General features: G+C 30.8%; 1 protein-coding gene across 2 annotated transcripts in view; it reads left to right on the top strand.

Moving 5' to 3' along the window:
• LOC114336010 (phosphatidylserine lipase ABHD16A) overlaps positions 1–7,547 on the top strand; it is a 33,998-nt gene extending 26,451 nt beyond the window's left edge. For both annotated transcript variants that reach the window (XM_050643158.1, XM_050643159.1), the window contains 2 exons: positions 2,762–2,907; positions 7,229–7,547. In XM_050643158.1, the coding sequence (XP_050499115.1) occupies positions 2,762–2,907; positions 7,229–7,345 (263 nt within the window). In that variant the 3' untranslated portion in view covers positions 7,346–7,547. The remainder of the gene's footprint in view (positions 1–2,761; positions 2,908–7,228) is intronic.
• Positions 7,548–14,103: the final 6,556 nt, after the last annotated feature.

Below are 14,103 nucleotides of genomic sequence, written 5' to 3'. Positions count from 1 at the left end.
ATGCTAAGGACAGCGTTGTAATAATATTGTCGCTTGCCTGGCCGTGGTGGCTGGTGGTGAGCATTTTCAATAATATTTTCGGTTTATGTAGGCTAGATTTTTTTGCGCCTTTGACATTGGTTGTGCCGAGCTCCACCTCGGGACTGCCAATTGCATGTTTTAGGATCCTGACTACCAATTCTGAAAAAAACTAAAAGTTCGAATTTTGTCATGAAATTTGGTATGTGGGGTTAGTATAACATTTCTAACAATTTTTCCAAATAACTTTTTGCGATATCTCTAACGCGAAACAAAATATTGAAACTTCGTCCTGTTTGTGAATTCGCAGTAGGCCGCGTTTAAAATTTAAATTTCAGTTGACTATCTTAAAAATTGTAAACCATCAAAATGAATGACTGCAAAATTTCAAATCTGTATTTATTTTGATAGCCGAAATATAAGGGTGTGTTCATCTTAAATGCGACACACTGTATACAGGGTGTTTGGTAAAGAATGAGCCATAACTGAACCCTAGATTCCTGAGGTTAAAATATGTCAATTTAAGCTAACTTACCTTAGTACGAAAGTTGATAATAACCGAAATACAGGGTGTCAAAGTTAAACTTTTATTTTATTTATTCTTGAATATTTCCTAACAGACACGGGATAATAACACAAAATTTGGTAAGCGGGGATTTTTTGGGACGAGAAATCTAAATTCGTCACCAAAAATGATGTACTTATTATCCAGAGGGCGCCACATACGCCTTTCAGCGCTCATTTAATAGGTTCAATTTTTTTATTACTCACTCTACATACTTTTTAAATCAAAAATTTTATTCTGCTAATATTTTTACTGAAAAAAGGTATACTACATTCATCTTGCTAAACTCAACCGTTTTCGAGAAAAACGCATTTGAAATCTGCGAGGCAACATAATTTTTTGCATATCATTGTAGTTACACCCGAAAAATAACTTAAAATCATAAAAATTTACAAAAATGTATCTCAAATTTCTTCAAAAGGAATTTGCGATGCAATGACAAATATGAGAACTGGTAAAATTATTATGGTTTCAAGTTTATTTTTCGGGTCTAACTACAATGATATTCAAAAATTATGTTGTATCGCAGACTTAAAATGCGTTTATCTCGAAAACAGTTGAGCTTAGCGAGATGAATGTGGTATATTTTTTTTAAGTAAAAATATTAAAAGAATAAAAATGTTGATTAAGAAAGTACGTGGAGTGGGAGATAAAAAAAATTGAACGTATTAAATGAGCGCTGAAAGACGTATGTAGCGTCCTCTGGGTAATACATCATTTTTGGTAGCAAAGGACATCGCACACATCTTATGGAAAATATAATGTCACTCAAATTCAATAAAAGGACATCGCACACATCTTATGGAAAATATAATGTCACTCAAATTCAATAAAATTTATACCAATAGATTCGTTTTAAATTAACGATCAAATCTTATCATTGCGCCAACTCTGTATTTTCAAAAATAAGAGCAGAAATTGATATAAATAAATCTGAAATCAAATGGGTAGGTACATAAGTTAGAGAGAGAAAAAATATTTTAAAATACCCAGATTTTCGGTACTCCATACTTAGGCCCAGCGGTATTTAAGCTGTTATGAATAGCACTCAGAGCAATAATGATTGTAAACTAACATTTTATGGACTCCAAAAATGTGATTTCGATAAACTTTAATTGCAATTTGCGCCGTAATTAATCATAATTAAGAGTTGGCGCAATGATAAGAATTGATCGTTATATTAAAACGAATCTAATCGTATAAATTTTATTGAATTTGAGTGACATTATATTTTCCATAAGATGTGTGCGATGTCCTTTATACGAATAGATGCGTTTTAAATTAACGGTCAAATCTTATCATTGCGCCAACTCTATATTTTCAATAATAAGAGCAGAAATTGATATAAATAAATCTGAAATCAAATGGGTACGTACATAAGTTAGAGAGAGAAAAAATATTTTAAAATACCCAAATTGTCGGTACTCCATAAATCAGCGGATTAGTTTCACTAATCCGCTTAGACCCAGCGGGGTTTAAGCTCTTGTGAATAGCACCCCGAGCAATAGTAATTGTAACTGACACTTTTACTGACTCAAAAAATGTGATTTCGATAAACTTTAATTGCAATTTGCGCCGTAATTAATCATAATTAAGAGTTGGCGCAATGATAAGATTTGACTGTTAATTTAAAATGAATCTATTCGTATAAATTTTATTGAATTTGAGTGACATTTTATTTTCCATAAGATGTGTGCGATGTCCTTTAGATTTCTCATCCCAAAAACTCCCGCTTACCAAATTTCGTGTTGTTATCCTATGTCTGTCAGGAAATATTCAAGAATAAATAAAATAAAAGTTTAAGTTTGACACCCTGTATTTAAGTTATTATCAACTTTCGTACTAAGGTAAGTTAGCTTAAATCGACCAATTTTAAGCTCAGGAATGTAAGGTCCATTCTTTACCAAACACCCGGTACCTATGTAGGTATGTATGTACATATTATTATATTATACACTATATGTGTCGCCTACCCGTATACTGAGGTCACGAGCCGCCACTGACTTCCATTCACTGAGCGCTGTGGAATTTCCATTGTTAGAGCCTAATCTTCAAAACCAATGACTTGAAATTTCGATTTTGAGTTTTGGCAACAAATATGAGGCATTTGAAATATGCCTAAAAACGCAGAATTTAAACTTTCACATTGCAGTTTAAAGTTTTATTATTTTGTTTCAGATAACTTCTTACAAAAATATGCCATAGATGATAGATTTTGCTACTCATCGTTGCAGTCCTACATATCTGAATATTCAAAGAGTTACCCGATGAAGATTGGAGAAGACTGGAACGATCAAGATAAAGCGCAAGTGGCTCTTTACTTGGTAAGATTTCAGTTTTTTTCTAGTGAAAATCAAAATATACAAGCTGTCATGCAGTTTAATTCGATATACACCGCTGAAATGATAGCGATACTTTTTGCTTTAAGACACATATTATGTAGTACCGAACCCTATAGCTGCATAATAGGGGAGTGCATACAGATTTTCACTTCGGAAAAAATCAAACAAGATAGAACTTTTTGTAATTTGATTAAGAAATGTTTAATAAACATATCAAAAAGTTCTACTCGAGAAGTGGGTGCTTCATTTTTCATTAAACAAATGAACTGCGAAATTAGATGTTTTTTTAAATAACTCAGAAAATATAAATTTTAGAAAAAAACTGACTTAACCATTGAAAAATTCAGAAAATTTTACAAAAAAATCTTATATAAAGAGTTTTCTAAAATTAAATCTGTAGCTTCCATAATTTTTTATTTATAACGCTAAAGTCACCCTTCTCATAAACATTGGCGCACTGTAAACTAGCGTACGGCGAAGTGCACGGTTGAGTTATTTTAATGTAATTCTTTAACTGATCGATCAAATGAAATTTTAGAAATTGGACATGACAGAAGAATAATTAAGCTATCTTATGGTTATAATAAAAAGAAATAAAATGTATGGGCATAAGTACGGTGTGGGCTGAAAGTTAGACTTACATGAATTTTGTTTAAAAATGTGTAACTAATACAATTTTTCTTATAAAATTCTCAATTTTGCACAACTTACCGTTCAAACATGTTACTAAACGATGTTTCATAAAAAAAATCTCAAAAATTTAATTCAAATGATACGACGACGTCTCAAAAAATGTAATTTTTGAAACTTCATAGTTTTACAGAATTAACACCACTTTAAGACGGTATTATTCAAGTTTGAACAGGTCTACTACAGTTTTATAGGTCTTTTTTAAAGCTTAGGATGTAGTCTTTTAAATGCACTAAATTATTTTACTTTAGAAATGAAATACACTATTTCTTTTTGAGAAAATTAAGAAAGATAACAAAAATGTAATACAAAAACCGAAAATTACCAGCTAAAAAAATGTTTATACAAAGTGATCAAAACTTTTTTCTGTAAAACTTACCTAAAATACATTTAATAATAAGCTTCAACAATAATAAATGTTCAACAAAAATTTTTTTTTAGCTCTTATACAGTATGTCTGCGTAACTTGGAACTTATTGATAACTTTTTATTATCAGTCTTACGATAAAAGTTATTCTTTATAAAATACTCTGCATCATATAGGATCTAAGATACAACCATCAAATATAAAATTTTATTAATTTTATACGTGGTATGTCAAAAAATATGAATTTCACTCAAGAGTAAAGTACCTCTATAATTCACAATATCGAAAATTATTATTTAGAAAAGTTGTTTGGAATTAAAAAATATGTTTCAGTGTTCAATTACATCCTTCTAATTAAAATATTGTGAATAATAAAGGCACTTAACTCTTAAGAAAAATTCATATTTTTTACATACCTCGTATAAAACTAAAAAAGTTTGATATCTGATGGTTGTTTCTTAGATTTTAGACCAGGTAGAGCATTTTATGAAGAATAACTTTTTTTCGTAAAATTGATAATAAAATAGTTACAATAATTGAAATAAAATGATGATAGGTATTCGTAATTTGAGAAAAAATTGAATTTTTTTTCGATTAGAATGATGTAATTGTATATTAAAATATAGTTTTTAATTTCAAGCAACTTTTCATAATAGTATTTTTTGATATTCTGGAATATAAAGGTACTTTACTCTTTAAAGAAATATGTTTGACATATTTTTGAAATAACCCGTATAAAATTGATAAAATTTAATATCTGCTGGTTGAGTTTTAGATTTTTGACTATCCAGAGTATTTTGTGAAGAATAACTTTTTTCCGTAAAATTGATAATAAAAAAGTTTTCACTATGGTTCCTAGCTATGCAAACATACTGTATAAGAGCTTGTGTATAAGAATTTTCACATTGTAATGCCGGTAACATACCTTAGAAAAAGCGGTTTAAGCGGTTTACTGGTTTATCCTAGCGCGTTAGGATAAACTAGTTTGGCCTAGGCCAATCTAGTTTGGCCTGAAGTGTGTGCATTTATATCAGGATAAACTAGTATGGCCTAGGCCATACTACACACACCGGCAAAATTAGCCGAACACCTTAAAAATGGGACATGTTTGTTTGATGTCTCGAATCTTCTAATCCTGTTGTCCGATTTGAGCGATTCTTAGTATGTTATAGCCTTATTAGTTAAGAATATCGGTGTAATAATATTGTTGCTAGACAGGTAAATGTCATTTTATACCGGGTGTTACAATCATACTGTGTTTTTTTTTTCTTAAAGTTCGGAACACCCTGTGGAATATTCTAGCATATATAAAATATTAAAATTAAAACTCGATTGTAGACTTAGGCTTTCTTAACATTTTCTTTTTTGATTCATTGGCTTATGTTGTAAAATAAAAAAAGTTATGTGCTTTAACAACTAGCCATGCTTTTTATCAATAAATCCTGATAGTAGAGGAGGAAATTATGCTAAATTTGCAGTTACTCTAGCGTTATGGCGACCTATTTCATTGTGAGGAGTGGGTGCTAAAACCAAACAAAGTTAAGTTTTCTATAAAGTGTGGGACTCTCCATTTTTTAATTTAATTTTCCATTTCCACCAATCGTTTTTTCCGATTATAGGAAATATAGGCTATATCTATCCATAATTGGAAAAAATGTTGCGAATAAAAGTTGCTTATTTTTACGTCAAGGATCCAAATCTGCAATAAAAATTGGAGGCTCCTATTTAAGATTTTAAAGTAACCTTCCACCCCACCTCCGTGGGGGGTCGTGTTTGGTGCCATTCGGTGGATTTTTGAAAAATATTGAATAGGTGTATTTTGCAGTTTTACGATCTGATGTTCATTTCGCGAAATATCGCAGGGTTCGTATTTAAAATTTTTAATTTGCCCCCCACCCCTCTCCGTGGGGTGTCACGAGCCCCCACGGAGGTGGGGTGGGGGATTTAATTTAAAATCTGAAATAGGAGCCCCCAATTTTTATTTCAGATTTGGATTCTTTACGTAAAAATAAGCAACTTTTATTCGACACATTTTTTCGAATTATGGATAGATAGCGCTATAATCGGAGAAAAATGATGTTTCAAATGGAAAATTGAATTAAAAAATGAAAATTCCCCCACTTTATGGAAAACTTAACTTAACCTTTTTCTGATTTTAGCACATACTCTTCACAATCCAATACGTTCTGAGCTTCGCTGGTGTCGCTCCTGGCGGATTACTAATTAGACTTTCACCGGTAATTTTTAAATTTATTATTTAATTGTTATCGCTTAATATTTACAACGCTAAAAATTAATCAAATTGTAACAGATTTTTTTAAGATTTTGCTAATCATTTTGACGTTCTATTGATGAAATATTAATTTCTTACTTCGGATACTTTCACAATTATCATGTAGATGGCGCTGATTAATTTATAATTACATATTACGGAACATTAAAAAAGCGTAAATTCAGTATTTAAAACGTAAGTATATTTAAGGAAAAAATATATACCACAGCTTGGACCAACGAATATTGTTTATAATTAATGTTTTTAATTTTAATTTTAAATTAATCACTTTGACATTTATGTCAAATTTCCGGTAAACGTTTACAGACTTGCCACTACTGGCGCTCGCGAATTTATAAATATCCCCTCTACGTACGAGCTCACAGCGTATAGGTCCCCATAACGCTCGAGTAACTGCAAATTTAGTATACTTTTCTCCCCTACTATGAGGATTTATTGATGAAAAACATGGATAGTTGTTAACGCACATAACTTTTTTATTATCTTACGTAAGTAAATGAATCAAAAAGGAAAATGTTAAGAAAGCCTAAGTCTACAATCGACTATTAATTTTAATATTTTACATATGCTAGAATATTCCACAGGGTGTTCCAAACTTTAAGAAAAAAAAAACACAGTATGCTTGGTACACCCGGTATAAAATGATATTTACCTGTCTAGCACCAATATTATTACAACGATATTCTTAAATAATAAGGCTATATATAACATACTAAAAGAATCACTCAAATCGGACCAGTGGTTTAGGAAATTCAAGACATCAAACATGTCCCATTTTTAAGGTGTTCGGCTAATTTTGCCGGTGTGTGTAGTTCATCCTAACGCGCTTAGGACAAACTAGTTTGGCCTAGGCCAAACTAGTTTGTCCTGAAATCGGGTTTGGCCGGTAACATATACATATGTTAAACATCTTAAGAGTTGTATTTTTAAATTAATTCAACGTATTGTTCCAGGCTAAAAACCACATGATGGACTTCAAGGCTACCCATTGCGTAAACTTACCCCCTGACATGTTCCGGAAGCCATGGGATGTAATCGTGGAAAGCGATTTTGTATTTATGAATAACTAAATAATCAACAAATATTTATACCATTATTTAAAAAATGATAAACCTCTTTGATTCTTGTTGATTTATGTGACCATTAAAGCTGAATTTGATTAGTGATATATTTTTCATATTTGCGGTACGGCGAGTATGGCAACATACAAAGTATTTATATTTGTAAATTTGAGATTTGAATGAATTTCAATAAAGGTGTTAGTCTAACCAATTTTTTGTGTAATGCACTCTTATTTTGTCCTGAAATGTTGCTGAAATACATAACCGTGTCAGATTCATATACAGGGTGAGTCACCACTAACGCGACGGAAGATTACAGCAAAATGGTAAAAGATTTGAAAAACATGTTTAATTAGTGGTTTGTAAGTTGATAAAATCTACATTTTAAAATTATTTTGAAATATACAGGGTGTCCCAATAAATGGCGGCGTATCAAAGATATATTTTTTCTTATGGAACACCCTATATTTTATTGCATTTTTTAATTGTCCGCAAAAAATAAGGTATAGTTTCATAAGGCTTCCATATACCTATGTACAGAGTGTTCTGAGTTTTGGTGACTTTTCTTAAAATGTAAAGTTTTAAAAGAAGGCTTATTCTCAAGTTATTTAAGAAATGATAAAAAATACTTTTACATCTAAATATTTGGATATTGGTTGAATGTATTTCATGATCAATTGTTACACATTCATTTACAGGGTGTTCAAAATTTACAGTTTTATTATTGGATTATTCAATGTGTCATATGATTCTTATTTTAAATGGAACACCATGTATATTAATAATTCATTATACTAAACAAGTCTACCTCTTTCGAATGGTATATAGATGTCCTATACCTAGGTGTCGTAGTTTTTGCGTAATTTACAATTATTAAAATTCTTAAGCTGTAAATCGATTTTAAAACAAAAGATGTAGTTAATTAATGGCATTGTATGACATTGTCATTTTATGATGGTACGGTCTGTAATTATTTTATAATTAATGTATTCCATGATTGATTATTACACATTTATTTACAGGGTGCTCAAAATTTACAGTTTCATTATTGGATTATTTAATATGTCATATGATGCTTATTTTAAATAAAACACCAGGTATGTTAATAAATTATTATACTAAACACAGGTTCCTCTTTCGAATGGTATAGGGATGTTCCGTAACTAGGAGTCATAGTTTTTGCGTAATTTACAATTTTCTTAAACGGTAAATTGATTTTAAAAATAATATTTATTCACTCTCGATTTTTAAACTACGAAATAAATGTTTGTTTACTGTATCATAATGAAATGAAAATTATGTCTATTTACTAGACCATTATTATGAAAAGGAGGTAGATTGGTCTGTATACAATACATTTAAAAAAAAATCAGGATCTGCTCCAAAGTCGTAAGTCCATAAACGATAAGTTAAATATTTATCATAATCCTGTTCGGTCTAATATTGGTGTAGTTGAGTTTTATACGGATAATAGGGGTTTGTCTTAAGTATTTAACAGTCGTTTGACTGATTTACCCGAAATTTTTTCTTTACTAGTATTTGGGTTTTCCGTAACAGAAAGCAGGACATCAAGTTCCTTGACGTGATCACAAATAACTGGTTTATTTTTATTTAACTTTCCGAAATTTCTCAAAAAAGTCCTTTTTTGGGTGTATTCTATCAGGATACATACTTTTGAGCGTAAACTTTAGAAAGTAAGATACAATTTTGCAAACACTCCCCAATGCAAAGTACCATGTCTACTCTTTCGTAGATAACGTGGTTATTCATTTTTGGGAACAATTAAATTTGAATATTATACATGGATAATTATATTTTTGATATTTACCAGACCGTACTGTCATAAAATGACGATGTCATACAATGAGATAAGTACATCTTTTGTTTTAAAATCGATTTACAGATTAAGAATTTAAATAATTGTAAATTACGCAAAAACTATTAGATCTAGGTATAGGACATCGATATACCATTCGAAAGAGGTGACTTCGTTTAATATAATTAATAATTAATATACATGGTGTTCCATTTAAAATAAGCATCATATGACACATTGAATAATCCAATAATGAAACTGTAAATGTTGAACACCCTGTAAATAAATGTGTAATAATCAATCATGGAATACATTCAAACAATATCGAGCTATTTAGATGTAAAAGTATTTTTTTATAATTTCTTAAATAACTTGAGAATAAGCCTTCTTTTCATTAACATTTTAAGAAAAGTCATCATAACTCAGAACACTCTGTACATAGGTATAGGGAAGCCTTATGAAACTATACCTTATATTTTGCGGACAATTAAAAAATGCAATAAAATACAGGGTGTTCCATAAGAAAAAATATAACTTTGATACGCCGCCATTTATTGGGACACCCTGTATATTTCAAAATAATTTTAAAATGTAGATTTTATCAACTTACAAACCACTAATTAAAAATTTTTTTCAAATCTCTTACCATTTCGCTGTAATCTTCCGTCGCGTTAGTGGTGACTCACCCTGTATAGTTCTTCCACTCTATCTTTCCCCATGCATAAAATAATTCACAAATAACTTTTTATACTAGGTCTCTTTTTACTCACAGAAACTAGTATCGCAAAATTAAGCCGCTTGTCTATAGAAACCATAATAAGTTAAACAAGGATAAACAATACGGCATGTCCTTGATCCCTTGTTTCCTAAGAATTTTGACGTTTGTCATTTTCAATGACAGTGACATTCGCGCTAGTATATTATAACATAGTAAACTATAACTGTACAATATAAATCATACAGAAGTAAAAACTTCGTTTGTACAAAGGTATAAAAAGTTTATTGAAAAACTATTATTATCATGGAAAGAATTTGGAGAAAAACTACAAGAAGGATATATAACAAATAATAAAAACTTTTGGACGACAATACGACACATGAAGGGGGGAAAACGAAAGGAGATGAATGCAGTAAGAGATAGATCAATGCAAATTCAAATAAACCCAGAACAAATAGCTAGGGTATGGAAAGAATATTATGAGGAAAAATTTGATAACGAAGTAATACAGGTAGACAATGTAATAAATGAAGGCCAAGAAAACACAGCGATAGACCAAATAAGTAGAGAAAAAGTAATAGAAGGAATATCAAACATAAAAATAGGCAAGGCAGGAGGAGATGATGAAATTGAACCGGAAATGGTAAAATACATGGGAGAAAAGGGAATAAACTGGCTATGAACAATATATAAAGAGGCGTGGGAAAAACAAGCAATCCCTAGAGACTGGCAGAATAACATCATCGTACCAATATACAAAAAAGGAGAACATATAAACTGCGAAAACTACAGAGCTATATGTATGTCATCGGTATGCTTTAAAATGTATACGAAAATAATAGAGAAGAGACTAAGGCAAGAAGTAGAAATGAAATTGGGAGATGAACAAGCGGCCTTTAGACCAGGAAGACAAAGAAATGACAACATATATATCATCAGGAACCTAATCGAAAGATGCTTAGACACGGGGGGAAACTGGCATTAGCATTCATAGACCTAAGAGCAGTATTTGACACGATAGAAAGACAAATTATAGGGGAATGCTTGAGGAAAATAAATGTACCAAACAGATTGATAAAAATTATAGAAAGTACTTACAAAGAGGTAAATGGAAGAGTACAAATAACAGGGGAACGATCGGAAGAATTTAATTGGAATAGAGGTATTACACAAGGAGATAGTCTCAGCCCTTTGCTATTCATAATCGTAATGAATGAATTAACAAGAAAAACTAGAGCAAGAACCAACCAACTACAGACAATAATAGGATACCATAGATTACAACCAGTAACAATAGAGTCCTTAATGTATGCGGACGACATAGTACCATTGATTATAGACACGGATTATAGATCCGTGTCTATAATCAATGATAGTACTAATAGCAGATTCCGAGAACAAAATGCAGAAACTAATGGATATACAGGGTGTTTCATTAATAATTGTCCATATAGTAACTGGAGAAACCTTAGCACAAAATACGAAGATTTAACCTAAAACATTTAAATAAAATGTGGTTCCTTACTGATTTACAGGGTGTTTTATCTAAGAATTTAAAAACTATTTTTGCTCAGCATTTTAAAACTATTCGACGTATCCTTTTTATACTTGGCAGAAAGTGCAACTACTATACACCCTACCAAATTATGATAAACAAACGTTTCTAGCTACTACCAGAGGCGTACGACAGGGGATAGTGAATGGTTGACCCTTCTCAAATTCTACTCCACTGGAGGAATTATTATTCTAGTGCCATTTTTAGATTCACCAATACTTTCTACGTAAATAATATACTCTCCATTGGTAACGATAAAGTCATTAGTTTTCGAGATATTTGAAGTTAAATATGAAACGGCACAGTTATTTTGATTAATTTATGATATGATTCAGATGATTAAAATTTTAAAATTATTTGTACCCAGTACGTTAAAACTATTTGGCGTATCCTTATCATACTTGGCAGAAAGTGTAGGTACAGTACACCCTACTAAATTAAGATAAATAAACGTTGCTAGCTACTACCAGAGGCGTACGACAGGGGATACTGGCTGGTTGATCCTTCCCAAATTCTACGCCACTGACAAAATTGCTATTTTAGTGTAATTTTTTGACTTTTCAATACTTTTTATGTAAATAATATACTCTTCATTCGGAACGATAAAATGATTTCGAGAATAGTTTTCGAGATATTTGAAATTAAAAATGAAGCGACACAATACATTAATCAAAATAACCGTGTCGTTTCAATTTTAACTTTTAAGATCTCGAAAACTGATGACTTTATCGTTACGAATGAAGAGTATATTATTTTCATTGAAAGTATTGGAGAATCCAAAAATTGAACTAAAATAGCAATTCCGCCAGTGGCGTAGAATTTGGAAAGGGTTAACCATTCACTTTCCCCTGTAGTACGCCTCTGGTAATAGCCAGAAACGTTTGTTTAACATAACTTAGTAGGGTGTATAGTAGTCGCACTTTCTGCCAAGTATGAAAAGGATGCGTCAAATAGTTTTAAAATGCTGAGCAAAAATAGTTTTTAAATTTTTAGATAAAACACCCTGTAACTCAGTAAGGAACCACATTTTATTTAAGGCTATGGGTACATAATTCGCAAATATTTTACGTGTATCCCTACTTTTTCTGTCTTTACACGGCAAATTACGTGTAGGAAAATTCACACTGGTATGGATATATAAACATTACTAGAATGTCATTCTACTTGAAAATGTCATCATTAATTTAAAGAGATGGGTTTTGAATGTTCTTGGATAACTGTTATTTTTATAATTGCAAATTATTAATTCAGTTAATAAATGTGATAATTTTTTCACTGACTATGTATTCAGTGATTGTAATAATTTATTTGTACAACAAAAACTAATACTCAATCGAGAAAAGAGGAAAAGTGTTAAAGTGATCTTTTAATAATATATTGCTATGGAACGCTTACAATTTTAAACATCTTTAACAACAAAATACTTGGATCACAGAATATATTACTCTGATGTATTCTCTGGATCTTCCACAAATAATTCATAATAAATAACTTTTTATTAAGTTCACGTCTTAAATCAATTATTTATCAAATACACAAATATCACTAATATTTAATCATTAACTCAAAATATTCCCGATGCAATGTCAAATATTTAAAATTGCCACTGATTGTCAGTGTCTGACTGACAATATATGCTGACAATATTATATTCGGCTGAGTGCGTTGCAAGACAAAGATAGATTTGGAAAATATTACCACGGCATTGTCTTCATTTTTTTCGAATCCTGAAAAAACCAATAAATATTTTTGAAAAATTTAAACGCAGAATGAAAGACTAAATTATTACCGAGGGCCGAAAGTCCCTTAGAATAAATAGAAAGTTTATTTTGAATGAGATATTTGAAATTAAAAATCACACTAAATTTTCTCTTAGTTTTTCACCCCTGTACTTATTAAAATAAACATTATAGAAGTTCTCAGAGACTTTCGGCCCTCACTAATAACGTAATCTTTCATTCTGCGTTTAAATTTTTCAAAAATACTTATTAGTTTTCTCAGGATTCGAAAAAAATGAATCCCCATTTGAATAGCATTGCAGCCGAAAATACGTACCGATCCTCTTAAGTGTTTTAGGTTAAATCTTCGTATTTTGTGCTAAGGTTTCTCCAGTTACTATATGGACAATTATTAATGAAACACCCTGTATGGGTAGAGGAAATAGAAGAGTTAAAAATGGAAATAAACGAGGAAAAAAGTAAGATAATGATAATCAACGGCAAAGAAGATAATGAAATAAAGATAAAATGCAAAAGCTCAGAATTGAAAATAGTTACAACTTACGAATACCTGGGAAGTATCATTACTAACGACGGAAAAATAGACTGGGAAATAACAAATAGTGCAAAGAAATCAAACAAGTTATACTATGCCTTAGCCCCAATACTGGAAAAAAGAGAACTTGCAAGAGAGATAAAAATAAACATATATAACACAATAGTGATACCGACTGTGCTCTATGCAAGTGAAAACTGGACAATTCTGGAAAAACATAAGAGCAGAATAAATGCAATGGAGATGAGACATTTAAGAAGGATAGTTGGAAAGACAAAATGGGATAGATTAAGTAACTAGACTATTAGGAGAATGGCCAACCAAGAACCAATAATGAATAAAATAAAAAAGAGACAAATGAATTGGTATGGGCATTTGAGGAAGATACAACCCAACATTGTAAA

The sequence above is a fragment of the Diabrotica virgifera genome, chromosome 2, assembly GCF_917563875.1.
Source record: "Diabrotica virgifera virgifera chromosome 2, PGI_DIABVI_V3a".
NCBI lineage: Eukaryota > Metazoa > Arthropoda > Insecta > Coleoptera > Chrysomelidae > Diabrotica > Diabrotica virgifera.
Note: the sequence above shows the minus strand (reverse complement) of the source record. Positions and strands in the feature narration are given on the sequence as shown.